At 36.6% G+C, this 27,855-nt stretch overlaps 1 protein-coding gene across 4 annotated transcripts; it reads right to left on the bottom strand.

The window, feature by feature from the left end:
* On the bottom strand, positions 1-27,855 carry PEX1 (peroxisomal biogenesis factor 1). Of its 4 annotated transcripts, none has more exons than XM_010571631.1 (24): positions 27,643-27,855; positions 25,316-25,459; positions 23,294-23,377; positions 22,957-23,071; positions 22,095-22,867; positions 20,539-20,658; positions 18,293-18,416; positions 17,899-18,008; positions 16,453-16,553; positions 14,824-14,956; positions 13,989-14,085; positions 12,713-12,883; positions 11,138-11,292; positions 9,677-9,866; positions 9,307-9,473; positions 8,332-8,466; positions 7,680-7,744; positions 6,717-6,859; positions 6,536-6,639; positions 5,172-5,348; positions 3,360-3,590; positions 1,703-1,903; positions 1,230-1,360; positions 1-288 (listed from the first exon to the last, which is right to left on the bottom strand). In XM_010571631.1, the coding sequence occupies exons 1-24, from the start codon at positions 27,769-27,771 to the stop codon at positions 204-206; spliced, it is 3,885 nt and encodes a 1,294-aa protein (XP_010569933.1). In that variant the 5' UTR covers positions 27,772-27,855; the 3' UTR covers positions 1-203. The 4 variants fall into 4 exon arrangements, with proteins under 4 accessions (XP_010569933.1, XP_010570021.1, XP_010570109.1 ...); XM_010571719.1 differs by having other exon boundaries at positions 11,138-11,190; XM_010571807.1 differs by lacking the exon at positions 27,643-27,855 and adding an exon at positions 27,337-27,572.

Raw genomic sequence — 27,855 nt, 5'->3', positions numbered from 1 at the left:
TGTTCTCTCAAAAATTTAATATCAATCTGAAGGAAGATGATTTTCTTCAAAATAAAACGTGACATAATTTTACAGCATGTAAGTTTAAAAGAAACTTATCTTCAACTGCCGCATTAATAAATCCATATGAATATAAATAATCTGATTTAATCACATTTGTCATTTCCAGTTACAGTTTAGCAATTACAAGCAAAAACAAGTTACTATGCTAAAGTGATTTTTTGTCCTGGTCTAAATGTTGAGCCAACTTGTCCTCTTCTCTTCTTGGGATTCTGAAAATTATCATACCTGGAAACAGAAAAAGATATTAGCAAATTCTTATGAAATGCCTTTGTTTGCATATGCCTCTTCAAATGCATGTTAACGTAACACAAAACTACAGATGTTTAAGTATGTTTTTACAGAAATGAAGAGTGCATGTCTGCTGAGACCTGGGGACCTGGAGGAATTTTCATCCACAAACCTAACTCAGAGAGCTCTTTGCTCTGCTTCCCTTTTTTTAAAATTTTTGGGGGGCAGCGGGGAAAAGGTGGGACAAGGAACAGAAATGAACAGGGTGGTATGGACTCCTGGGAAGCATCTCTCATTCTCCTCCTTTCCTGTCCCTTCCTTCTCTCTTTCCCCTGCTGTAAGACCTGCTTATCTATGTATCAGCTGAGGAAGACAACTCCTTAACAACCCTCATGTCAGAAGAACCCCCTGACGAGATCACAGAACATCCTCATGCCAGTTTCCAGCTTTTTCACTCCAGTCATCTCCCAAGTCTAAGGAAACACATTCTGCTTTTCAGTATGTTTACAATTCTGCAGATTATTGCCATTTCCCAAACATGGCAGCTATAAAGACCACTACAGAGAGTCAAAACCCAGCAATTTGAAAATATGAGGGGCTGCTACTCAGAGGGAGCAGGAAGGACCTAGCTCTAAGTCTTAAAGAATCGGTGCCTCTTTGTACTGGTATAGCTTTTAACATAATACAAGGATTTTCTGGTCTGTGATTAGAATTTCTAGGTCTTACTTTAATAAAAACAACAAAAGACAATGCACTGTAAAAAAATTTTCCCTTTCCCAGTATGTAATTTAATATTTTTGAAAAACATTGCTGTCAGAAGCTATTCAACTCCGCTGCCATTCCCCACATTAAATAACTATTGTGTTTTGGATGAATAAGGAATGTGAAAAGACCAAACCTTCACTGGATTCACAATTACTAAAAAATTTAATACTTACAGTTCAGTAAAATTCTTCCAGTCATCTTGGCTAATGGATGGTCTTATACCCTCAAGTGCAGTCATCAGATTGGACTGGGTAATAATTAAAGTGTTCTTGGCAAGCACCGACTGATTAAGGGTGCTGTCCTCCTTGAAAACAGAACCATAAACAGACAACAAAAAATTACCACAGAAACATAGTTCCATGAATATCAGTAACTCTGGAACCTCCTCATTATATGTACAGACAAATATATTATAAATACAGTCACAACTTCCCCCCCTGCCTCCATATTAATAACACAGAACTAACTATTTATTTATATGAATGTTAACATCTGGCTTATTTTCCTCAAACTAGGTATTGTTTATCTTTGCTATTTTTGTTACATTATATTTAATATTATTGCAGAAATTATATATCCAAATACCCAGAAGTGTAGGAAACAACAGAAAAGTGTTAAGACTAAATAATCAAAAAACCTGCCATACTCCATTCTTGCTTCTGTAATTAGCTTTAATAGCATTGATTTCTGTCCTCAGGTGCTCTATTTGCTGCTCCTGGTTATTTTCCAGGGAGTCTTCTTGAGAAGCTGTTCTAAGCATTGAAGGTTGTGATGATGCTGTGTCTCTCTGAGTCACGCTGGTAAAATCGTGAGTTACGGAGTTTGGTCCAGACAAACACAAAGAGCTCTAAATTGACCACAAGGAGAAATACATTAACTCATTATGGATCCAAAAGAGCAACTCCACCATTAAGATTTAGCCTACAATTCAGTACAAACTTGCCCCTGCTGGCAAAAAAGAGTACTTTCTCTTAAAAATATATCACATACATAACTTTTTGAACGAAAGATTTAGGTTAATTTGCCAAGGTGTTTGGGGAAAAGTACAGATTTGAAAATTAAGCGGTTTATGTTTGGAAAAAATCTAAATATTTTTGCAATGGCCTATCTCAAAAAGAATAAAGGTCTACTAAGTCCACTGTTTTATTTACATATGAAAATCAGTGGTTTGGAAATCTGGGCAAGTTTATGTAGTTAGCTTTGGAATGACTCATCATTTAAATATTCATCACCTTCAAATTCTCTGTGCACTTGATAACATACGCAACTTGCAAGTTCAACAACTTTAAGATATCAAAGTCCTCATAGCCTTGCTGAAGAACTTTCAGTCAGAGGAAAACCAAAGTCCCTAAAGATACATTACTTGAACACTATCATCCATAATGCCAGATGAAACATACAAAAGCACCTTAGCAGTCAGTAATTAGTTCTCCAATGTCAAAATAAGTTGGTTTTGGTTTTAAGAATCAATGCAAGACAGTTTTGAAAACAAGAGTCTAACAACTTTGATAACTACTTTGATAACAGTTCTACAACAGATCTTGAAAATGAATGTCTCATGGATCACACGCAAACTCTGAAGTCATCTGTTCACCATAAGGAGCTCGGAGGCAGCATATTCTGTTTTGCTTACCTGTCAGCCAAGGGAGAGGATCTGGCCAGCTGATCACTATGCAGGTGCTGGGTAGCTAACCAGCCCATCCCTATCTGCAAGCTAGCCAGAGAACGTGCTGCTTTCTGTGCAATGTGATACCACCACAACAGGAATTCTGCTTACTAAGAGCAACAATGGAAGCTAAGGTTTACTTCGGTTATTTACACAATTCCTTGGTCAGATTATTCCATTAATGCACACTCTACTGGCAACTGAAAAATGTTTCTTGATTCTTAAGATTATGACTTAACTCTTGAAAGCTGGATGGTCATTGTTTAGTAATAAAACTAAGTTAAATAAAAAAAAAAAACTACCAAAAAGTCGAAAACTGTTTTAGTAATAAACTTTGGAAGGCAACAAGCCTAGAGCAGACAGTAAGATCTAGTATGAATGCAGTTTGCCTGACTGTAAAGTATTAAGCAGTATTTTGGGATTTTGATTTTAAAGTCCTGCAAAGTTGCAGAGAACTCCATATTGTATTTTGTCAGATAACATCCCTCCATCTTCTTCGCTACTGTGGACCACAAGGTACAGGATGAAGACAGTTTGAAGGACAAAGCAGACATAAGTGTATTTATAAAACCATACCATTTGCCTAGTTCAGTTTTTCTGCTTCACAACTGAAAATTCAAAATATTGAGTAATTTACCAGTTCTGAAGGAGTTCCATTTCCCAGCTCTGATTCATAAGAGCTTCCAAAATAAAGACGATACATGTTGGATCTTGGATCTTCAGGAAGCAAGTCAGACATGTCTAAAGAAATAAGAGATTGCTCTAGCCCTGCTTCTCCATCTGTTGCTGAATCATCTGAGCCACTGCTGTGGTTTAGAAAAACCATGGAAGAGAGACTGAAGTCACTATCAGAACTAGAACCAAAATCCTGTGACAAAGAACAGAACATTAGCAGTGTTACCTCATAACTAATTGCGATCTGAAATACATTTAAAAATTTCATGTGCAGTGTAAATGAAAGTATCAATTTACATTTGATTTTAGTAATCTGTCTTTCTCTGGGAGTATATTTCCAAATATTTTGCTAAGAAAAATCCAATGCCTTTAAGCAGAACCTCTGTCTTCATGCTAGAAAAATAATTTGAGGAGATAATCTTAAGGTTTTATTTGTTTGGTTTGAACTGTCTCACTCACTCACTAACAGCAAGTGTTGGGAAATGTCACGTACATTTTCTGTTGTAGCACTGTATCACTTCTGTCTCAACCATTCCCTCCAAGCAATTTAGTATCCTGTGTAAAGTGCTCTAGGAGATTGTGGTGAGTCTACTTTTACAGCGCCTGATTGCTGTACTCATCTTTAGTCACAGTCAACACATTTTCAGTGCTGATGTGGAAATCACAGTTGTTGCTTTAGACTGGTGTCTGCAAACCTTTTTTGGTTGTACACCCCTATCAGTAAAAAATTTCTGAGCACACTCCACCAAATATATGCATATTTACTTATTTGTAGTTTATATACATGTACTATTTGAGTTCTAATCTTTTCTTCCTGTACCTCAATGGATTGTCTTGTGTAACCATGTGGGGTGGGTGCACACCACTCTGGAGACCACTACCTTAGACAATGGCCTCCTCTAATGACAGATAACCATCAGGTATCCTTACAACTACTTACTTACTGATGCTACAAGTGAAGGGATTATTAAGGAAGATATGCTGGAGATCCCTCCCAATACTGAGTTGCATCCCTTGGTAACAACTGGGGCAAAAAGAACCCAAGAGGTCTCCTTGCTTTTGCACCCCTGACCCAACTCTTCCCTTTGACCTCTGAGTGGTGGAAGCCATGCCCACCCCTTTCCAGCTAGCACCAGAAGACAGGCATGAAAAATGTGAGGAGAGGTGGCTGAAAAGAGGCTAAAAGCGGAAAGGACCTGTCAGTCACATGGGTATAAACCAAGGGTGGGATCCTGTACCTTGGAAGTGCAAGTATTAGCTGGTGCCTGGAAGATGAGCCAGACCAGGCCACTTCAGATATCAGCATTCTCTTTCCACTTCTCTCCTGACCTCAGATCACACTGAATCTGTTGGAACAACTCCACAAAACCCACCAATTCCTTGCTTCCTCCATCATCCAAAATGTGCCACCTCAAAATTGAATTTGCTAGCTGCTCCTAAGAAACTCTGAGTGGGATCCCCCTATTGATCTGTCAGTCATTCCTCATAACAATGATAAACAGATTTGGCTTACATAAATCTATTTAACATTAAACACCTATCATAAAATGAAAAAACCTTGTATTTAAGAAGTATTTAAACTATTTGTTACATTATTCTTGCAGTTTTCTGCAAACATATTAAGATTTTAATCCTCTGTATATAAATATAGGAAAACTAAATCTTATTAAACATAATTTTGCTAAAAAAACCCCATGGATAAAATTAGTACTTTCAAACATATCAAGGTCAAAATAAAAAAAGGAGAGGCTTCTTTTGTATCAGTTTTATTTACCTGTGTTAAACCTGAACCTAAATTAGTATGGATTGCCTCTAACTGGGCACTGTACAATAAAGCTTTTAGGTCAGCCCCTGTGAACCATTCTGTTTTTGCTGCCAAATCCTGGAAGTCCACATCGTCTGCCAAGGACAGGGAATGACTGAGAGCATTTAAGACTTCATAGCGTGAATTCTGTAAAAAGGGAGAGAAAAAAAAAAAAGTCAGTAAAGCAACTTGTTATTTTCCTTGTCCTGATTGCTAGATAGTGCTTTGGCCCTGTCACGAGCAACTTCCTATCTGAGGGAGGAAGAATCTTTTTTAAAGAAGTTACTATCCTAGTAACATATAGGACATACTGTACAGTAAGCAATCTTTAAAATATAGGCATACATTTTGTTACAATTTCTTGAAGAGCCTAAAAGAAACTGCACCAAATGCAGTATACAGAGAAATATATTTCTCTAAATATCCAGTTAATATCTGGGATATTTATATAGGAAATATATAAAAATATGAAGGTGAACTCTGCTACTCATATGTCCTTTTGCAAAGAAAAGCGTAACAAAAGTGAAAAACTTCTGTTTACCTGAACGATCATCTTCTAAACAAGAAATTAAAAAAACAAAAGAAAAGGGGGGGACGACAGGGAAAAGAAGTATATCTGTGTTCTTAAGGCACAGGACCATCTTCTTCACGTGTGTTTCAGAATTAAATGATGTGGTATTTGTTGTATGCGCCAACTAATCTGAAAGTAAACAGCACTAATTTTTTCTCATAAAATAGGGAATCAGAGACACACATTGTACAGCCTCAAAGGCCTGATCCAAAACCCACTAAAATCAATGGGAAGCATCCCTTTCCTAACCAGTGACACATCTGACTTAAAAAGAGCCTGAATATTCCAAATTAAATGTGGGTAAAGAAGAGTGGGATCAACTGAATTCAGAATAAAACTGCTCTGAAAACTTCAGATATTCAAGAGTTGGGTTGGGAATGGCTATGGTTCATCACTTCAAGCAAACAGCAGATCCACTGGACTCATAATTCAGAGAAAGATGCAGAACATGATAAACACTACCCCTGCATCCAATTTCTTTCTGCAGACTAATTTCCTTTTTTAATTTTTCTTTTTTTAAATCAGCTATATCCACAGGAATTTTCATCCTGAAGACTGTGGTAAACAGCCTTCTCTTTCCCCAGTTTTATGCAAACACATTGACACTAAAATCAGTGAATTTATACTGTTGTATAACTGGAGCTGGGCAATCAAGTCCACTTTGTCCAGGTTTGAAATGCCACTGAATATAAAGAAAATGAGAATAAAGCCCGTTAGTTTTTTTTTACCCTTGCCTCTCATGTAAGATGTTTTGTTTCCTCACCTGATCAGGAGGTGGACAGTACAGGCACTTATCCAGTCGACCTGGCCTTAACAAAGCAGGATCAATCAAATCTGGGCGACTAGTAGCAGCCAGCACATAAACCCCTTAGGAAAATGCAGAAAAATATCATTAACATCTGCTAAACTTTTGCATAAAAAGAAGCACACAGATGAATTACTACCTTGTAAGCCTTCCACACCATCTAACTGAGTCAACAGTTGGTTAACCACTCGGTCGGTAACTCCTGTGTTGTCATGACCTCGGCGAGGAGCAATAGAATCAAACTCATCAAAGAAAACGATACAAGGCTTAGCTGCCTGAGCTCTAAAAGGAAAAAAAAGAGGCAATATTTAAATTCTGTTTAAGTTTGGGTCACAGGTAAAACTGCTTAGAAATATTAAAGGTAACTGCTTTTTGCTTCAGAGAACAGTTATCTTTAATGAGAGAACAGAAAATCCGTTTTCTGTAGAAATGAAGAGGTTCTGAAGAATTGGATTACAATGGAATCACTGCTCATTTTTATGACATACCTTGCACTCACTTTATAATTTCTGAAGTACTCAACTGTGTTAATATACATGAAAACTCTAAAATCCAGTCACAGCAGATGAGGTCTTGGCTTATGTACGTCTAACACAAAGACTGCCTATGCTGTAAACTACACGAGAAGCAAAGGCTATGTAGGATATGTTTATATTAGTTAGCATTGAGGATCAGTAAGGGTAGATTTGTAAAAACAAAACAACTGGCACCAAGGACCTCAATACCAAGTCTAGTATGATCCTCTGTACTGAGCATTCATTACTAGCTGGAGCACACTAGACTGTATCCTGGAATCATCTGAAAGGAATTCAGCATGTGTTTTCCAAGACAGTTCTGTGATGTGAACCAATGCACTGTAAATGGAGAGAACTGGGAGTTCAGCTTCAAAAGCGCTCTCCTAATCTGAGCCAAAATGCTCATTTTTTAAAGAACGACAGTCAAGTTGAACTTGCCAAGATCTGAACATCTGGTTCGGCACATCTAATCATTTTGGATGCTTTTGTGATCTGATGCCATGTCTCTCCTAGGACAACAAAATTATTTCTTGGAGCTTCAACCAAAAAAATTCATCGATAACATCACAAATCTTTACAAAGCCAACCTGTTAAAGATATCTCGAACTGCTTGCTCACTTGCTCCAATGTATTTGCTGAGCAGCTCTGGTCCCTTAAAAAAAAAAATCAGAAAAGAACATTCATGATATATTTCTTAGTTTTAATGTATAATTCAACATCAGCATAGATTTTATATACTAGAGCATTTTCTTGTAACCAAGAGAGTGGCATTTCTGAACAGAAGAGCCGAGGGGTCTAGATAAGCCAAAAGAAGCTTTTAAGCATTCCAACTTACTTTAAAGTAATAATTTCCATTTTACTACAACAGAACATGTGTTACAGTATCACAAGGCAATGGCTTACACTGTGTTTTGAAAATATGTCTAAAATGCATTGCTCAACTTCATTGTCCAGTGGAATGAAAATTCAGGATCTTTTTATAAAAAATGGAAAACTAAGAACATCTAATTAAATTTTATAATTCTGCCTAATGAATAATTATACAAAAAAATCCCCCTCAGTAATAAAACTGTGAAGTTTCAGAAGTCAGATGGTGGGATATCCAGAGACATACCAAATTTTAAATACGAGTTTCTTTCTGTGGTATTTTGCTCTCACAAGCACATACTCACAGGTATTATGTTAAGCTATTTCATTCAGTTAATAAAATGAATCAATGAATCTTCAAAATCTTGCTACCTTGATGCTAATGAAATTCATTCCACTCTCTCGAGCAACTACTCCTGCTAACAGTGTTTTTCCTGTTCCAGGTGCTCCATACAGCAAGACTCCTGATCTCTGTCGTACGGGCAGGTTTGCAAATAATTCTGGATACTGGAAAAGAATTTCAACAAGACATATTCTAAAATACATAATTATTCTGCAGTTACTGTAATATCACTGACTAATGTTGATTTTTGCCTAAACAGAATGAGTCTAATTTCTTTTATCCACATTATTATCACAAGAGCTTATCTAGATTGTTGTTAGTTTACTTGAGGCTGAAGTGGTTTCCTAGGCTTCATAGGTACTTAAAATACAAACAAGTGGTATCTTCTGCCAAGAGGGAACAGGACAGAATAGGGATGCACTAGAGCTTTATAATGTCCATAATGGTACTTCTAAATTCCTATTTTAATCACCGATTGATAAGATCAAATTACATAAGTATACCATAAAAGATTCTTTCCCATTATATAGAAAACTGTTCAGTCATTCTCTTAAGACTGAAATAGATGGCTCATCTCAATGCTGGAAGTTTTAAGCAAGGCAGAAAGGCCAAAGTAAAATAAAGAGGAATTGATGGACTGGCATTTATCCAAAAGAGAATACTCTTGTAGCAGAAGCACTGCAGAAAACAGCTGGAAATGTTATTTTTACAGAGCCTAATCACAAACCCTGCAACAGAGACTGTAGCAAAGATGATATTAGCAATACTGCGATATTCGAGAGCAACACTTGATCTGTACAAAAGCACAAGCTATTGCCTTTTGTATTTGGAAGAGAGAAGAAGGAGAGAGTTTTCCAGTAGCTGAAGACTGGGAAGCTACAAAAGTAGCTTAAAACCATACCTGTCACCTTTCTGTTAAATACCGTGTCACACCTTAAAAATAATTTTTCCCCTACTAACATTATGTACAAAATTCAAGTAACTCATTTAAAAGAACTGGGTACCTTTGCAGGTAACATGATGGTATCCATGAGTATTTGCTTCACATCTTTTAAGCCACCAATCCTGTCCCAGCCAATGTCTTTAGGTTTATGAAGGTTGACATTTCTCAGAGCTAATGGAGTAAAATCTTTTAGAGCTTTCTGAAAATCCATAGTTGACAGATTCAATTCTGCTTAAAAAAAAAAAGAATAAAAAATCCTGAAAAAAAAAAAGAACACACAGCCTACCAGTAACAGATTCCTCACAATATATAGCAATTAAATACATTTTAAACATAAAACATAAAAACTGGCTTTTTAGTACTGTATTACTCCACAGGTTCTGGATAACAGAAGTAAGAATATGAAATAAGAGATTTTGTTGTCAACATACCACCATTTGGAAATGCATTCTGGTTGGAAACACAAGCATGAATGGCACGATCAACCAGCATAGTAAAATCTCTAGCAACAAAACCTTCTGTTTCCTTTGCAATACATTGGAGGTCAAGATCAGAGAACTTCCTTATATCAGAATTCATTTTCTTTTTTATTATGGAATACAGCATTTCACACCTTTGCTTCTGAAAAATAGAATTGTGCAGCAAGTGTATACTGAGTTTACTATTTATATGGATTTTAGAAATTCAGAAAGTAAATACATGAGAGTTACTAAAATTTCCTTAAATATTTACATGTTACCAAACCTTCAAATAACAAAATCTGAGAAGGCATGAACATAAACAAAAGTTAGTTCTTTGGTGAATTTCAATAAATTCACCAGTTTTGTAACTTTAAATGTTTACCTCGCCACAGCTATCTTAAATCCAACAGTAATAATGAAACAATCCTCCACCCCCCGATTCTACTGTTATACACCCATTTTTTCTGTTTCACAGGAAAATGAACATCTTTCATTTTGCTGATATGAGTAGAATATATTTGAGATGAAATATATTGCATTAGATAAAAATACATCACATAATTTAGTATCTTTTGAGATTCTGACTTTTCCAGTGATGTCTCATCCTTATTCATGTTATTAGTATTAAAAATGATAAAAGCAGACTTGCAGGAAGTGGGAGAAAGCTACACTCTATCTAATGCAGAATCTCCGCCTCAGTGGCCTTCAATTGCTAGCCTGTGACAGAAGACAAGCAGACAGGAACAACTCGTGTTAAATACAAATGAGTTGCCAAGTGTGTCATGTCATTAATGCATGCACAGGTACAAAGTGTCTGCTTTCTCCTGCAATGAAGTTATACTGTTTATTCTTCCCTCTATCCTTCTTACTTTTCAAAATGGACTATATTCAAAAGTAGAGGGATATAATTAGTATAGAAAACCAGCTCAAAACCTTCCCATAGAATTAACATTCAGTTTTAATAACATTTTTAAAATACATGTTCTAGGGACATACTTATTCCTCTGAGCAGTGAAAAAACACACTTAGGTTTAATCTCATTTATCTAACTGTAGTGACTTACATATTTTTCAAAGCTGCTCCTCTAGAATCCCCTTACAGGTAACAAGGAGACATGCATATCTCACCCATGTTAGACAACCTGACTTGTTTTACGTTGAACTGAAATGTCCTCTGAATACACCCTTCTCTTGCCACTGAAGATGAGAGTGGGGCCAACTGGGAGTTTTCACTGGATTACTTATATCTGTCATTATAAAATTTTAAAAGAATAAAAGTTCTGAGGTATTTAAGTATCATGAAAGAACTTCTAAGATTTCTAGATTTTTTCTCATCTTTGGGTGTAACCCAATATTTTTGCAGCTGTTCCAGTACTGTATTTGAGGCTGCAGGGAAGGCAAACAACATTTTCACCATTTTACCTGAATTTACCTGATCTGGAGATCGGATACATTTGAAGCACTGAAATATGTGAGTTCCTTGAGCTGAAACCAGGGAAGGATGTAGGGAATGTTCAGACTGACTTGTGGCAATTAATGCAATCAAACTCCCCATGGAAATAATTTCTTTTATGAGATCTTTCAAAACTAAACACAGAAGACATTGCTCCATGAATTGTAAAATAACAAAAGATTCTGCATTTCATAATAAACATTTCTACTGTACTGGAGAGCAGCAATAGGGCACACAAAATTTAACATCTTAATATATACTTGGTTTATTCCCATGTTTACAGGCTTTTTCTTAAATTAAAAAATATGTATAATTATTTTTTCTAGGACAGTACATTCCATTAATAAAATGCCATCAGAAGTGCTCTTTAAAAGCTAAATTTGTAACATCACTGATGATATCTACCACAGGATAGTAAATGTGGATTTTTTTTGTCCACTATGATCACTGTTCTAGAAATATAATTTCCTCCATGCAAACAAAAAAGGGAAAGCTATAAGAATTAAAATAGATGCTAAGCCTAGACAATAAGCGATCTAGGAAAAAATAATATATGAAAGTCAAAGAAATTATGGATACAAGGTAGATCTTCAAGGAATAATCTTTAAAACTCTAAACCTCTGTTGTATGCATTATACCTGTAAATAAAGTAATAAAAACCACAAACAATTCTACAAGTAACGTAAGTGCATATTTTTAAAAAAGTAATGATAGTAAGATTTTCTGAACTTCAAAAGTAATTTAATAAAAAATTATGCTAATGCCCTCAAACTCAGCTAAGAAATGGAAGATTTTTTTTTGCTCTGGCTTTAATTTTACATGAACAGAGTTGAATACACCTAAAAAAAATAAAGATATTAATCTTGATCATTTAAATTTAATTTTCTTTTGCAACTTATCACTGTCTAGATTCTAGGGAATAAAAAGGAACCATATATAGGATATCAAACTACAATTGATAATCTTATTTTTAAAATCTGTGGATTATTACATTGTAAAATAAAACAGAAGTTCTACAAAGCATACCAAGTAGGGTGATAAAGAAGTTAGTACTCAGCTAAAAGAAGCTGGTTCTAAACATCAGTAAGTATCAAATTTAAATATCTCTGTAATTATAAATAATAATTATGGAAAACAGGATCAATTTTAATTGTATATCAATTATAATACTGATCTTATAAATAATTATCAGTTAGAGATTCATCTGTAATTTCTAAGCAATTGCAACATATTTGAGTGCATGAACAATATGAAAGGGAACTGAGAAGCCTCTACCACTGGCAGTGATACTGACAACAGGCACTACCAGCAGCAGCAGTGGTGTACGTCATTGGCAATGACTATGCCAAGCTCCAGAGTGGATGATTTTGATTCAGCTGGTGGTCTACAAATGGTCTACATACCATATTTTGTGATTCCCTGCCATGCAATACCACATGGTCCAGAGGCAATAATGATACAGACAGAATTGTCCAGGTAGGACAGTACAATTCAGGTGCAAGAAATTCTAAGTTGCATTGTATTTTTATCCAGACACAGGTAGCACAGCATTACCATAAGCAAGTCTATTGCTTTGAATGGTTTCAGGACTGTTCTCATGTTCTGGTGTAGAAGGGACTCCAACAATGTGATCAAGATCATCCATCAAAAGAATGGATGGTTGTCTCCATGCTGCCTCTAGAAAAGCTTCTTCCACAATTTTCCTTATGTTTACTAATCTTTTTCCTAAAACAGAAATACAATTTTAATGACAAAACATATAAGGAAAAAAATCATCAGACTGACTACATCTTGCTCATGTAATATAACAATGTTTTGATTCGTGTAGCTTAATTTTACTCCCATAAATCCAGGTACCAAAATCAAACCAGAGTCAACAGTCAGTAAGAAAAGAGTCCACATCTTCCATCAAAAAAGTACTAGAAGGATCCACCCATCCTAAAATGAGATTAATCATCTTTCACTAACTACTATAGAAGCCTACAGGTCTAGTTTCTGGACAGTTAAAGACAGAGCAGTATCAGCAACATTCTAAATTAGCTACTAAAGAGTCCTGCAGTTGGTAGAATTTCTGAAAGTGAAGGACCTAGCTCTTTATCAATCTTTCCCTTTTTCTCTGGAGTAAGGAGCTTTGTAGGGACTTAAGCCAAAAGAGTATAGCCATGCAATATATGGGCTCTGTAACAAAACAGCTGAGTATTCTATGCCCCTGTAACAACAAGACTATTTAGGAAAGCCAGTAAATGAAAGAGTAAAAAAAAACCTTTTTTGTCCACTTCCACTTTTGGTGCAAAATACTTATTTCAAACTCACAAAACCTAAGGATTCATCTCATCATCATCTATAATCACGAGTGTTAGATGACTATTGCCAACATACACTAGGTTAGTAAATATGCCATCATAAATCAGGTTTCAGCTGGTTGTTCGATCCTTCTTTGGTGCCTGCGTGATCCTTTCACTCAGTAACACAGGTATCCTTTAACACTTATGATTTGTTAATATAACATTTGTTCCAGCTAGCACAGCTGAAAAAACACACAGTTCAACTTGCAACTTCTTCCTGTTTTGTAACAATTAGAAATAAGCATGACAAGCATGGTTTGAATTTGGTGGTGGTAAGTGGGACAGAAACTGACAAAAGTGTGAAATAAGCTTACAGCAGACGTATTTTCATCAGACTGTTAAAGATGCTCATTGCGGGGCATCAAATATCCTTGCAAAAGCAGTAATAATACTAGAAAAATTATTCAGACTAAATATAAGAACTTCATAATTGTGCTGCTTCATCATACAGCAAACATTTGAGATTAGAAAAAAAATTATCATACCTCTTAACGCTTTACAATCAATTACTTCTACATGAGCATCCAGTCTATCGAATGCTTCTCTGCAGATGGCCTTTGCTAATGTTGACTTTCCACTTCCCTACAAAAATAAATGTGAACCAATGTAAATTGACAGAACTAGTTCCTTCTGTTTCTGTGGAGTTTTTGTCACAGTATACACCAGTTAACAAGCTGGGAAAGCTGTATGCACACTAGTTTTATTCCTCACCAAAAGTATATGTGTATTCTGTTTTTATATCATTTGGTAGAGACCAAAGCCCTAGAGTGAAACAAGTAGAAACAAATTCAGAGTGGATACATCCACTACAGATAGTGTTCTGATTCCACTGAGTTCAGTGTTAAGACATCTGTTAGTTTTAGTGGAATATGGTACTAAATGGATCACTGTAAGAGGCAACAGGAAAATAAGAGTATCAACTTCACTCTCACTTCATGTTAGAACACAGGAGAAAATAACTATATTCTTATCTTCATTCAAATATTTCAGAGACAAGAAGGATTTATTATACTATAAACACAAAGTAGATTAATTCCCCAAGGCAATGAATTGAAATTGCATTGGTAACAATCTTTAACACTTAAATTATATGTGTATTATTTATATATACATACATGAAATATGAATATATAATGCCTACACATATATATAATATAATGTTTTACTGAATTAACTCTAATCAGTTAACTGCTCTTTTTTCAGCTTGTTCTTTAATTCTTTGGAATTCACATGGTATCAAAGAAAATTAAGGAAAACAGCTTTGTAACTATAGAAAACAATCTGGGAGGGTTTGCAAGTAGAGAGTAGTGAAGTGTGTACCTTTCCTCCTGTGAGAAGCACCCCTCCACTTCGCAGTCCCACAGAAATAGCAGCAAGCTTTTGAGATAAAGGACGCCCCAGAAGACTGTGGCTTATATGTTCAAAGGAAGATGTTCCTACTTTGTCCACTCCTCTGCAGAGCAAATAAAACATTAAATGGCCTAGGGTAGCATCAGGACACACAACAAGTAATAGCTTGCAGTATAGTGAAGTTTCAGTGCTGACACATTGTGACATACTTCACATTTTCAAGAAAAAGCTAAAGACAATTCAGTCTGAAGAGACAGCACCTTTATTCTGCAGTGGTGACACAGAGGATGCAGACAGACATTGCAGAACACCCCCACAATGTAAGGGTTATCTAGTCATTGTACACCATCCTAGCATGAGGTAGCTTTCAGAAGATACGAGCTAACCATCTTTTGGGGCTTCATCTATTTGAGTGTCTGAGTAACAACCTACTAAGGAAGGTAACAAATTGGTAAAACATGGCAGTATGCCTGGGTCAGAAAACTTCTCAGCCTTTTCAGAAATAAAGCAACATATAGTTCCTTTAAAGACATCCTTATCCTTCACCGGTCCTAAATCTTTGTGACTTTCGACACAATAGTGCTCCTTTCAGGTCCACAAACAGCAAGGCTATCAGTTTTGTATTTCAACTTTAAACAAAAATGTTGCTCCATGAGAAACAGAATAAAGAAACAAATCCTGGTTTCTAACATCCCTACCACACTACCTCCATATCAGTTCCCATTCCCTCTTCAATCATAATATCCTCAGTTGCCTTTCACAATGCTGATAGCATATTATCACAATGCTCCAAGTCTCTCATGTCCCCTCCTCCCCATCCCTACTTCAAGTTTGCTACACAATACCACTGTCTTACCTTCTACTAACGACCACAGCTTTACATATTACTAATTTATTTGCTGGGAAAGAACCAGCATGTCCTATGGCTAGTTCCAGACTACACTTCTGCCAGTGGCAGAGTAGCCAGAATAACCCAGCAGGTTAACCAAGTAGCTGTTGGGCTTACATTGCATATTTTACCAGTGGACACACCACTCTGCATTTCTCTCCTCAGCTGACAATTCTGATAAAACTTGTAGGAACTAAGTTTCTTTGAGACCCACACTATTAAATGTAGTTAAACAAGTAAATAGGTTTAAGTTACTGTGAGGACTGACGGAGAGACTGCAACATATCATAAGTTTTGCTTCATTTGGAAACCCCAGCTAAAACAACCCCAGTGTCCCTTATTGCTACACACAGGTCTGTTTCATATTACTTAGAAGCACACCAGGAGCCACTGAACTATCAGTACTTCTTCTGAAACTTACACAGTTCTGAGACCTCCCATCCTACAGTCAGACATGGTGAACTTTTCAGTATATGAGTATCTTCAGTCACATGAAGTTTTCTATTCACTGCAGTAAGACTATTCAGAGGACAAAATTAACCACCTACATATACTAGGATACAGTCTGAACCTGACACAAGCCAAAAGATGCAGAGGGTTTTTTTTGATCTGGCTTAGTATTCAAAAAATCTGCATTTCCACCAATACTCCTTTTTTTTTAATTCCCATTCCCATTCCCTCCCATGTTTTCTGCTATGAAAATGTCTCACCCTAAATCATTTAGTTTGTCGTAAGGAAGGTTCCTGTCTGTATCACACATAGGTGGCTGGCTGTCACCATCATTTTTTCTAGTTAGAGGATGTAAAAGAACCTACAACAAAGGAAAGAGTTAGTATTTTACATTAAATATAACTACAGAAGAAGGGTATAGAGGTCACTAGCCATTTTTTGAATTGTGTAGAGAAAATGTTGCGTGTGTGCTTTGCTGAAGCTTATTGTGCTTGAAAGCAAGATGCACTGGTAAAATGGCATAGATACAACTATTCCCAAAATACAATCCGGTGTTTACAGTGATGTAACAACCTATGATTATATGTTAAGGCCAAGGGCTGTTTATACCAGACTACGCAGCCCATCATCTCTTTCCCTACCTGTAATTACTTGTTCCTTCTCCTGTGCCCTCCACTGTTGTGCTGGCATGAGCACTTGTGAGGCAGGATAGTGAATCAGATCAGGAGTCTGACCCGGGTGAAAAGTAACCCGACGAAACACCTGGCTTTTTTCAGCTGCATTAATTTTTCAGCCTAGTTCACCGGTGTGCTAGTACGGAAACCTGGGCAAGCAAACAGGGCTAAACAGAGAGGTTCACAGATAAGAACAGGCTGGTAGGAGAAGCTGACACTGCCATTAAGAAATGCACTTCACCCCTTCATCTTAGTACCAGTCACTAGCACAATTTGTAGAAGCCGTGTTGTACTTCTCTACTACCAGTAGAAATAAAGCTCTTGTTTTACTTTTTTTTTTTTTAACAGGAATCCTAAATGTTGCAGAAAAATTCTATTCTAAACAGCCAAAAGAGGGCACCTTAATTCTCTGCTAAAATGTAACTGTACCAGTTTAAAAATGAAAAAATCTTATCCCACTCCTATAACCATAACCCTGGAGTCATGGGCACTGGTTCAACTAGAATTATTAATGGGAACAGTAATCCTAATATTAAATAGAAATAATTATTCTGCTGAGAAAGTAAAGACTGAAGAAACAGGAGGCACAGAAACTACATAAAAGAGAAAGCAGTGTGAGCTTGGTAGATTTGAATGGGGAATATGTCTCATCTTTGTCAGAACAAGCTACTGTTCCTGCCAGATACACTGTGAAGTGTTTTTACAGTGGTTTAGGTATTAAGGGAAAGAACAGCTAAGTATAAGAATAGTATGTTAAACTTGGACAATAGTGACTTTCCTCTGCTCTAATTGGTTTTTCTGAGAGTTTGACATAGACTATGAAATTCAGTGACAAGTGTGGCAAGCCTGGAATCTCACCAATGCCTCAGGCTATAAAATAACATATAAAGAATGCAGATACAATTTAATGATCAGACTGTCATTATTTATTTAAAAAGGGAAACCAAAATATGTTATATATAAAATGCAATACATTTTTAACCAAATATAACAATTTAAATTACTTGATACCTGATACTATGTGATATTTACTTGTATGTTAGTCTTTTGCAGCAAACTGCGACTCAGTATAAAAATATTCTCAGACTTATTTTCTTCAATGTGCGCAGGATGCACTACACTAAGGACAAACTCCTCCACTCCTGTAAAAACCCAAGGAACAACTATTAAAATTCCAGATACATTCAGTTTTTATTCCTCACAAGATGAAACACATCACTGTATTTTGAATTAATACGATATAATCCCAAATGAAAGAATAAAAAAGGTTAATCATAATTAAAGCATAATTCATGCTTACAGTTTCATTGTAAAGAGATATCTATTATGTTAACTTGTGTATAAAGAGATTAAATGGCATATTGCCTAAGTAAATTCCATAATGGACAGTTAAGACAGCTACAGCGCAGGACAGTATTATCCTTACCTTCTTTAACAGACAGATGTATACAGTCTCTGCTTGTCATTATCCATGGGTGATCATCAGTAGTGGAATCCTGCAACCAAGAACTAAATGCAGATTTAACATCATCTTCATGTGTATCTTTATGCTAAATAGGAAAAAGAAAGAGGGAAATAAAACAAAACAAGGTGTTAGTAAGACTGTTTTCCTCCTATGCATGAGGCATTTGTTTCTCTTACAGTAGCAGAGAGATGAAGAAGATATAAACATTTTATTTATTTAGAAAATAGCATTTTGCCAGCAAACACCATTTCTATCAACTGCTCTATGGAAAGCACTTGCCTAGCCATTGCTAGGGCAACAGTTGAATCTTCGACCACCTCTAAAGATTTTATCTTTGGAACACCAACGTGAGGGCAAGGAAAAGCTTTTATTCTTGTTTTACGTACCTGTATTGCCAGATCCAAGAGCACTACTCAGCTCCTGGGTTTGAAAGAGCCCCCAGGGTATGCACCAATATTGACCTGTGACTTATTTTGGGTGCTCACTACACCCCTCTCTTCCCTGTATACCCTGCTTCCTATACAGAGAACCCTGGGTTCATCCAGGTCAGGGGCACCAACAACAAACTTCAACAGGCAGGCAAAGAGACCAAATGACTTACCCCAGATCACCTAGTTAAATGGAATAGGAAAAGAAATCGAGTTGAGATCACCTATCTCTTGGCTGAGTTCCTAATCAAAGAAGTGTAATTCCTGTCTAAAAAAAAAAGGGGAATCAACCGAGATCATGTAAGCAGTATTCAGAAAGGAAAATGAAAGTTACCGTCATATTTCTTTCTGCACTGGTCTGGTTTTTTTTTTACAAGAACTACAAAAAATTCAACTGAATTAGAAAGGAAAGGCAGAAATCCATATTTAAAACATACAAAAGCACACATAACTACTTGTTACGATTTTAGCAGATTACTGCCAGAATACTTCTTTTAACTCCAATATGAAAAAATAATGGAGTTCAACCATTCCTCTGTAGGTAAGAAACCAAATTAGAATATTGGGGATAAAGAATAAACCTGCATAAGCCCTGCTAGGATGGGAAGTGCTGTATTTAAAGCTTTGAAGGGCAGCTAACATGGGAAATAATCAGGCCCGTATCACACAGAAACAAGCATACAGTATATTATGAAGAAATACATCATTCCAGAGTTACATCTGACAGACTGTGAGAACTGGTACTAAGCATGTTCTTACTGTCACTCAGAAGACTGGATATGTCTCACTTAGAGGAAAACAGAGGGATTCAATGATATAACTCTAGAAAATTAAATCTTTAGCATGAGGAAAAGAAAAATTAAAAGGAAGCATTAAAAGGAAGTAAACTAAACAGCACATAAAAAACCTATAATAATTTTACTGCAATTGTCTTTCTTAGGAAATCTAATGGGCACTGCAATGTTTGAAGAGTATAAGCATGTCTTCTCCTAGAAGACTTAAAATGGGTATTTCCTCTTTAACTCTATGATTCTTCTTTTTTGTGTTTGTTTTTATGGGCTTAAATGTATACACTTAAATTTGCCAGGTTTGAACTAGTATTAATGTAATGTAGAGGAGGGTCTGATGCAAAATTCTTATCGATTATTGTTGCTATTTTGACAGCAACTGTTTATGTTTGAAACCTAATTAAACAGAAAATGTATCTTTTCCATACCAATGCCATTTCTCCTTCATGTTAACATCCTTTCTAATAAGAAAGGCATCAGAAATTTTCACAATTTGAGAATAACAGAAGACCTTATGATTTAAAAGGTACTACACAGCATTCCTCTAATAGCTTCAGGAAGCTAGGAGTCAAAATTCAGAAGTTCTATTTCCTCCACGCTCTGTGACCTCTACCAGTTCCTTTAAATAGAAAATTGCTACACAGAGCATGCTAAACTATTCGAAATATTTACCAAGTGCAAAACAAAATTTAATGGCTTGATGTTCACAGTATCATTGATCAAAATACAAAATAGTATTACTAGATAAGCCTTGTTTAGGTAGATCATAGCATCTTCTTAATTTAAACTTATATAGTAAAAAGAAAAAGCAAGGAATTATTCAAAAAGAGAAATTCCTTTGGAATTATGTCATACAGGATGGACAACTTCCAAACTCTCATCTAACAAATGAAAACAAATAAACATAACCCCCCCCCCCCCAACTTGACCAGAGCAACATTATCAGTTTTCCAATATAGAAACAAATATGTGACCAAGAATATCAACTCACTAAGTTCTGTTTGGGTTGGAGTATAAGAGATACAGGAATTTTAGGAATAGATTCAACTGACTTAATTCGGACTGTTGAGTGTATTTCGATACACAGTTTTTTTCTCAGACCATCTGGAATCTGAAATATTTAGAATAAAAGCAAAGAAAAGAGAAATATCAGAAAGTAAACAGTTATAACATTGCATATAAAATACAACATCAGTTTCTTCATTACTAATGGAACCTCAACATTTGATCATTGATCTGTTTATTGGCTGTAATCTGCAAGAGAATTAAGAAGGAAACCATAAAATTGATGGTGGTATCCAAATCTTGTTCTCTCATGCACACTTCTAATTGCCTTTTATCCTATTTGTGAAAGTGCTCACTACAGCTGACCATCTACTAATTTCTTTAAACAAAACCCAAAACTTTGAAAAAGAAGAATTAGGAGGAATTCTCAGAACATTGTAAAAATGCTTTTAGTATAGGAGAAAAACAGCAACTCTACTTTCATTTTCTCATTAAAATTAATTTTACATGGGCAGGTAAACAGGCCATTATACAGATCAGAACTAAGCACATCTGCAGCACAGAGAGAGAAAATCCAGTCTAATTGTAGCAGTCAGTTTGGCTTTTTTAAAAAGGAAACTACTTTTCAACTATTCTGTGTTATTTTAAGCAAAGTGAAAACATCTCAAAAATGTTTATTAAGTCTGAAAGACTTTATGGTTGCTGACATTTGGAAAATTGTTACATCTCTCAAACGATTTAGTGGTAAAGACCACTGCAGGCTCTTCCTCTTACTCTCAACAAAAAAATAACTGAATGGTGAGAAGTATATTATGTCAAAATAGTCAAATGGTGATTTGGAGTGCATTTTATCTAGTTTTGTTGATCCCACATGTGCTTCCAGGAAAGAAAGAACGAACATAAGCAGGCTGTAGTTCTATCAGAACAAACTGAAATGTCAGTGTCTGCACACCAGGACTTGTGCCACCTTGCAAAATAGTATATAAAAACTTAAATAGTTTAAATTATATAAAAGCTAGTTATTTTTTTTTAAGATGTATTTTAAAGAGTATATAAAAGGACTCACAAACATCATGTAGTGCTAGGATACGTGATCCCATTACTTTACAGTTTGATGACACCTAGAGTCCAAAGCACATTTCAAAGTGCTAACTAATGAAAAGAATCTCATTATGCAGTACTGAATATATGAAAGTATCTAATACTTTCACGTTTTCATGAATACAATGGCTACCAACAGATTTTGAAGAAAGCATGCATTCCCTCCAGAAACACTGAAGAATTTTCTCTTTGGTGAAAAAATGCTAAGGGTGCAGAAACCCAGAGTACACTGTACATCTTGGAGGATGATGGTAAGTAATGTAGTCCAGAATGAGACAGCTTAGCAAAGCACAGCTCTAGTAAATATTATTTGATTCTAGTATACTTGAGAGCTTAACACAAAGTCTATATCCCAAAACTGCATGTTAACTAGCCAGTTCCACAATTATCCAATAGAAAATATCCAATAAAAAGCCCAAAAGATAGTGTGCTCAAACTGACCCAAACTCTTCCAACATGTAGGGGTTCCCCACTGTGACCATACTCTATGGCACTCTTTAGGTCTTCAAATCCATTCCAAACGATTTGAACAACAGATCCCTCACTGGATGCTTGACTGCTATCAGGATTAGAATTATTTTTGTCTTGCGTACTAGTCAAATGCTTTTGCTTTTCAAATGGCAGATTTTGCTTTGCTTCTTGATGACGCTGTCTTGGGGAAAGCAGCTCATTAATTTTCCCGAAAGTTACTACAGGATTTGGATCCAAATCAATAAATTCTAAATTCCACGGAAAAACATGAATAGCATTGCATTTCAGAAATGCATAAGTGGCAGATGCATTCTGTACGCTGGGAGGCTGGGACTGACATACTCTAAAAATGGAATCCACGTGAATTAAGTTCATCAGCTTGTCTTTGAAGGTGCTCATTTCATCTTTATCACACAAAGTCTTTTGTTTCTGCTCAGATGTATGAGAGAAAATGCTCCCTATGAAATTCCACATATTTGGGAGAACATTTGAGCCAAACATCATGTTTGCATCAGCCTTACTCTGTTCAAGGACTCCTGGCTTTAAGTAAGGTTGTTTGGCAAAAGGATCCTTTACTGTTTCTTCTTGCTCCATGTTATTTTTCACAAAACTTTTAAGCAAGATGTCACTTTCTGTGGAAGGTGTGCTGGTGATATTTTCCTCAAGTTCACGTGTTTTGGGACGTATCAGAAGCTCCGTGCACGGTTCTAATCTCCCATAGGAGGCTGCTGGCATAAGTGTACCTGAGTATGAACAAAGCAGGTCAATGAATGCATCCACTCTTGCAAATCAGCTTACTGAAGGTGCCACAAGAGCCTTCACCATTGCTTACCGATTTTGATGTAAACGTGAGTGTGCTGTTCAACCCATACAGGAAAGATGGCTTTTGGAAATACTATTCGAATCTGGTCAAGAAGACGTTTTTCAAGAGAGGAAGCATGCAGTTCCTGGGGAAATGTGATATCATAAATTAAATACTGCATATATTTTTAACATTTGTTTGTCTCCTTCTAATACACCATTTGAAATATAAAATACAATTAAACCCCACCACATTTAGTATTTCCTTAAGGGCTGAAAAGAATGGGGTATTGTGCAAAAAACTGCTTGTGTCAGAATCTCTGTCATCTGTAAGAAAAGGATGTGAACAGTGGAAAGGGTTTTATTACCAGAATTTCCCAATCATCTGCTGAGAGTGGTTCCACTTCTACTTGCTGACAGGAGGAGACGTGGGAGCAGGGTTCAAGAAATACCTGGCAAAAGTAACACCATTTCAAAATACTTAAGTAACACCATTTCAAAATACTTAAGTTCTTATTTTTAAACACATAAAAGCTCCATCTTTAATTCAACTAGAAAACTGACATCTCCTTCATGATACGTTGTCACTACTTTGAACATACATCTTCTTAATAACACTAGGTAATTCATAAGCAGAAAATGGATGGTCAACGGATTGGAAATGGATTGCATTGGGCATGCTTGGGGACTTCAACAAATCATGAATGGAAGTGAATGTGAAAAGCATCAAGAGTTTTATCAGCTGGTAACAATCAATTTTTAATGCATATTGATCACAGAGTCATCTCTGCATTTTAAAATTCTTATTTTTAAATGTTCTGGACTTTAGAATGCTGAAAAATTGTGTTGTGCACAAATTTAGATAAGGAAGAAACAGCTGAAAAAATGAGGAAAAAGTACAATACAAAAGCAAAACCAGCTCCTTTACATGAATGGTTTCACAGGAAGCAGCCCCACTTCCACAGAGCAGCTTTAAGGTTCTATGTATCAGGAGGAATGATATAAGCTATTGTGGCTTAGGCTTTTCAGAAAGCATTAAACATATATTTCAAAAGTCAATTTTTACCAAAGGTTCCATTTGACAGAAAGTAACAATTTTCAAACAATATCATGTCATACATTTTTAAATAAACTTCATTAAACTTTTCTTGAGATAAAACTAGTTACCTGTCCTCTGAGAGAGATTTATTTCAGGTCAGCTTTTATAAAAGTACCAATCGATTTTAAATTCCTCTAGGTCTTCAGTTGGAAGCAAAAGTTGAGAGGAATATCTTTTTCCCAACATGGCAAATAGAAGAGCATATTATTATGAAACACAGCAAATGTGCAATTCTCGAATCCAAAACAATGGCAAAACTACCTAATTATTCATATATTCATTTGATTGTACAGATTATTATTTCCAGGCAACAGTTGGGTGAGATTCTCTTAGCTTTCCTCTGTCAATTGTTTTTCTGTTGAAGGCTATTAATTGCTAGAACTAAAAAGGGTAGTTACCTTGCCACTGAACCAGTAAATTGTAAAGTTCTGCAAATAGATACATCATTTCTAAAGAGAATACGCTAAAAAAGTAAACAAGGTAAGATAACACACTGCTTTGAGCCACATTCTTTGATGTCTTCTATTATGCTGAATAAAATGTTCCATATGAGAGAACAGGCCTATATGAATATACTACATAATAACATTGTGTAGAATAATACTTTTATATTTTTGTTTGTTTAAATCTCTACCTATTAATATGAAAAAAAACCCTTGGATGCTGAGATTTTAATAGACCAGTGTCGAAAAGCTCTGCCTGCCTCTTGGGCATCTCTTCAACTTCTGTCCAATGAAAGAATCGTTTACAAGAAGTTTAACACAGTGTCCAAGAGTAAGAGGCCAATTTAAATACACGTTCAAAGAGAAAGGACACACTGGGACATATGGTGAAGGAGGAAGAAAAGGGATGAAAATTTAATAAGATCAAACAAATAAGTCCAACAAATAAGTCCAACAAAAAGAAATATGCAGTAAGTCAATAACTACTTTAAAAAAACAGGAACTCCAGGCAAAATATTTTCATGAGATAATTCCCAAATTGTTTAATTGCTTAAAAGTGTATTTTCCTAAAATTAACGGCACTGCAGTTAGCGGCTCCAACTCTGCAAAGACCTACCCACAAGCCTATCCTAACATTATTTAGGGAATTGTTAATGATTTAATGAGCAAATCTTTCCATGTTTGAGACATTTCATGACGGTTAACTGTTCCTATGAGCAGATACAAATGAAGTAACTGCCTGAATACATGAAACAAGAAGGTCATAGCTAACTTGTAAATTCTCACCTTTTTAGGGATCTTGCAATATACCCTTTATTTAAATAAGAAAAAAAGACTGCATTTCAAACCTGTTCTCCATCTGTAATGCCAAGTTTTTCTGCCAACTGTCTGTTAATCTCTGCAATATTTTCACCCTGGTGACCTCGATGCCTGATTTCCATCCAGCTCAAAAATATAGGCTGATGACCACAGGATACTTTCACAGCTTGGCCCTATGAGTTTCAAAGAAATAAAATAAATTAACATCAAACAAGCTAAAGAAGATGCTATTAGTCAAGCTAAACTGTATTTGATTAGAAAGATCAAAGGAATTAAAAATATTTTCTGGATTTTACATGCCCTATTTTAATTAATATTCCCTAACAATAACTTGCAGCATTTACAACATATTAGCAACGGGTGTTTCTATTAGCAATGACAGAATTTTTTTTTAATTCTGGCAGACTGGCCAACTTCTTATTAACCAAGACCTCCTTTGGAATTCTTCTCCACGTTACTTATTTGCACAACTCTCAACATGGAAGCGTGTGGTGGTTTCAATTGTTAAACAGCTTTTAATTTTTATGGATTATTTTTAAGTAAGGAAAATAATTCCTCTTCCCTTCTTCTGTAATACAGTCTATCAAACAAATACCTTACAGAAATGTATAACTACACATTTGTATTTCCCAAATGAGGAAAAACCATAAGTATATGCTTAAACTTCACATGCATTGTAACATTTGCATGGACTCCAAGCTTTCATGAGCTAGGGAATATTGAAAATAAGTCCCAAATCACAGAAACTCAGACCAAAATGATTTTATTAATCTGTTTCAGAACCGCTTAGCTATTTTGATTGCAGACTGAAGAATCTTAATATGTTCAGTTTCCACATAAAGAGACTATATCCTACATTGTATCGCTCAACTGTCATTTTCTGTATTTTTTTTTCCAAAATTACTATTTTTATGAAAATCAAGTGACCAAGACGATGTACAGTGTGGATATACCACAGACTTACTCGTTAGCATAGTGATGTTTTCTGTTCTGTTCTCAACTCTATCCTAATGACTTCAAATATTATTTGACTTTTTGGTAAACTCTGAAAACATTCCAGAGAATATCTACAATGGTTCCAAGATCCTTTTACCAACTGTAACATTTAATTTGCAGCCCTTCCCCCTATTCGCACAGATAAAGCTTCTCCCTGAGTGCCTTAATCTTCACACAACTTTGAGTTTTGTAGACTGTTTTGTCACCCACTTATCTAATACCTTCTGCAATTAAATTTAGCTTTTGATTCGAGTTTTTTTATGATTTACTCAGTGTAATCTAGTAACATAATTATTTATCCCCTTTTTACCATTTTTATTGAAGAGATTGCATTTAATATGCTATTTCTATCAAGATTTCGGAGATCATATATTTTCATTTTGTGGATCGCGTTAAGTAAAAGCAGAAGCCCACCATAACCAACTATGTACAGAATGACGCTACAAGACTTCAAAGCAATTGCACTCCTTTTTCCTCTCTCTTGCCAGCAGATTTGTAAAACATCCAGAAACCATTGCAGAAATGAAGTGAACATTTATACCAGGTTTCTTGCAACCCCACCAGCCTGCTTCTACTACCCCAAAGAAAAAAAGAGCAGGTTTTTACAAGCCTAGATGATTTTGCTTTTGTGAAATGTCCTTCCTGGTCTTGGGAAATCAGCGAGTTATGCGCTCTGGGCGAGGCCACCCTGGCTAAGAGGGGCTTTGCCACGACTGTGGCCACCACCTCCGCTCCTGAGCTTCGTTCCCATCTCTTCCTCTTCACCCGCTCATTCTTGCCGTTTTTCATCCTGCCGTTCTACTAGCAGATCCTTAATTCTTTCGTTCATCACGTAAGGGACGCACGTGGGCTTTGCCCTTGTTTTCATGTGTGAAATGTTGTTTAAAAACCTAAGGTGCGCTTCCTGCTACTGATCCACGTACTTAATAGGACTTCGTGCGACAGGAGTCCCTTTCTGTACGACGGGAATATATAGCGAAAGACTTATGTACACCAAGAATGACGATTCTGCTTGGGTTTACCACCTCACCTCCTACGCGGAAGGCTAATTTACCCGTTACTCGGCGAACGCTGGTGAAAACAGCTATAAAATACAGGGTGCTGAGAGAGAGGCAGAAGCCAGCGGTGCCGGACCGCGCTGGGAGATCAATCCCAACCTCTCCGGCACCCGAGGACGAAGAACGGATGACAAAGCAGGGCCGCTCCTCCGGGGCCCGGCCGCCGGAGCGCGGCATGGGCGCACGACGTCGTCGTGTCACCATAGCAACGGGATGCCGGGGGGGGCAGACGGTGCTCCCCCATAATCCTCTCTGACTGAGGCGTCCCTCCGCCCAGGCCCCGAACGGAGCCCACCCGGTACCTGCTGCAGGCGGAGGTGAGAGGCCAGCTCGGGAGGCAAGTGCAGGAAGCAGTCCCGGGTCCCGCTCAGGACGACCGTCACCGCGGCAGCTCCAGCTCCGCCTCCGCCGGGGTTGCCGCTGCCCCACATGCCGGCCCAGGGCCGGCCGGGCCCCCGCAGCCCGCCGCCGTTGCGCGTCCGCTCCGCCCTAGCAGGGAGCTGCCCACTCGGAGG

Source organism: Haliaeetus leucocephalus, unplaced genomic scaffold (assembly GCF_000737465.1).
Source record: "Haliaeetus leucocephalus isolate CR32 unplaced genomic scaffold, Haliaeetus_leucocephalus-4.0 Scaffold0, whole genome shotgun sequence".
Taxonomy (NCBI): Eukaryota; Metazoa; Chordata; class Aves; order Accipitriformes; family Accipitridae; genus Haliaeetus; species Haliaeetus leucocephalus.
The sequence above is the reverse complement of the archived record's forward strand: the minus strand, read 5'-3'. Positions and strand labels throughout refer to the sequence as shown.

Bases quoted from the DNA above. Each gene is read 5' to 3' on its own strand.
- PEX1 (XM_010571631.1), bottom strand. From the start codon at position 27,771: ATGTGGGGCAGCGGCAACCCCGGCGGAGGCGGAGCTGGAGCTGCCGCG. The intron at 20,659-22,094 runs GTCAGTTTGAGC...TAAATATTTCAG, and splicing joins TACATGTTGGAAGAGTTTGG to ATTCCAGATGGTCTGAGAAA. The intron at 9,474-9,676 runs GTATGTTGACAA...TTTTTTAAGCAG, and splicing joins GAATGCATTTCCAAATGGTG to AATTGAATCTGTCAACTATG.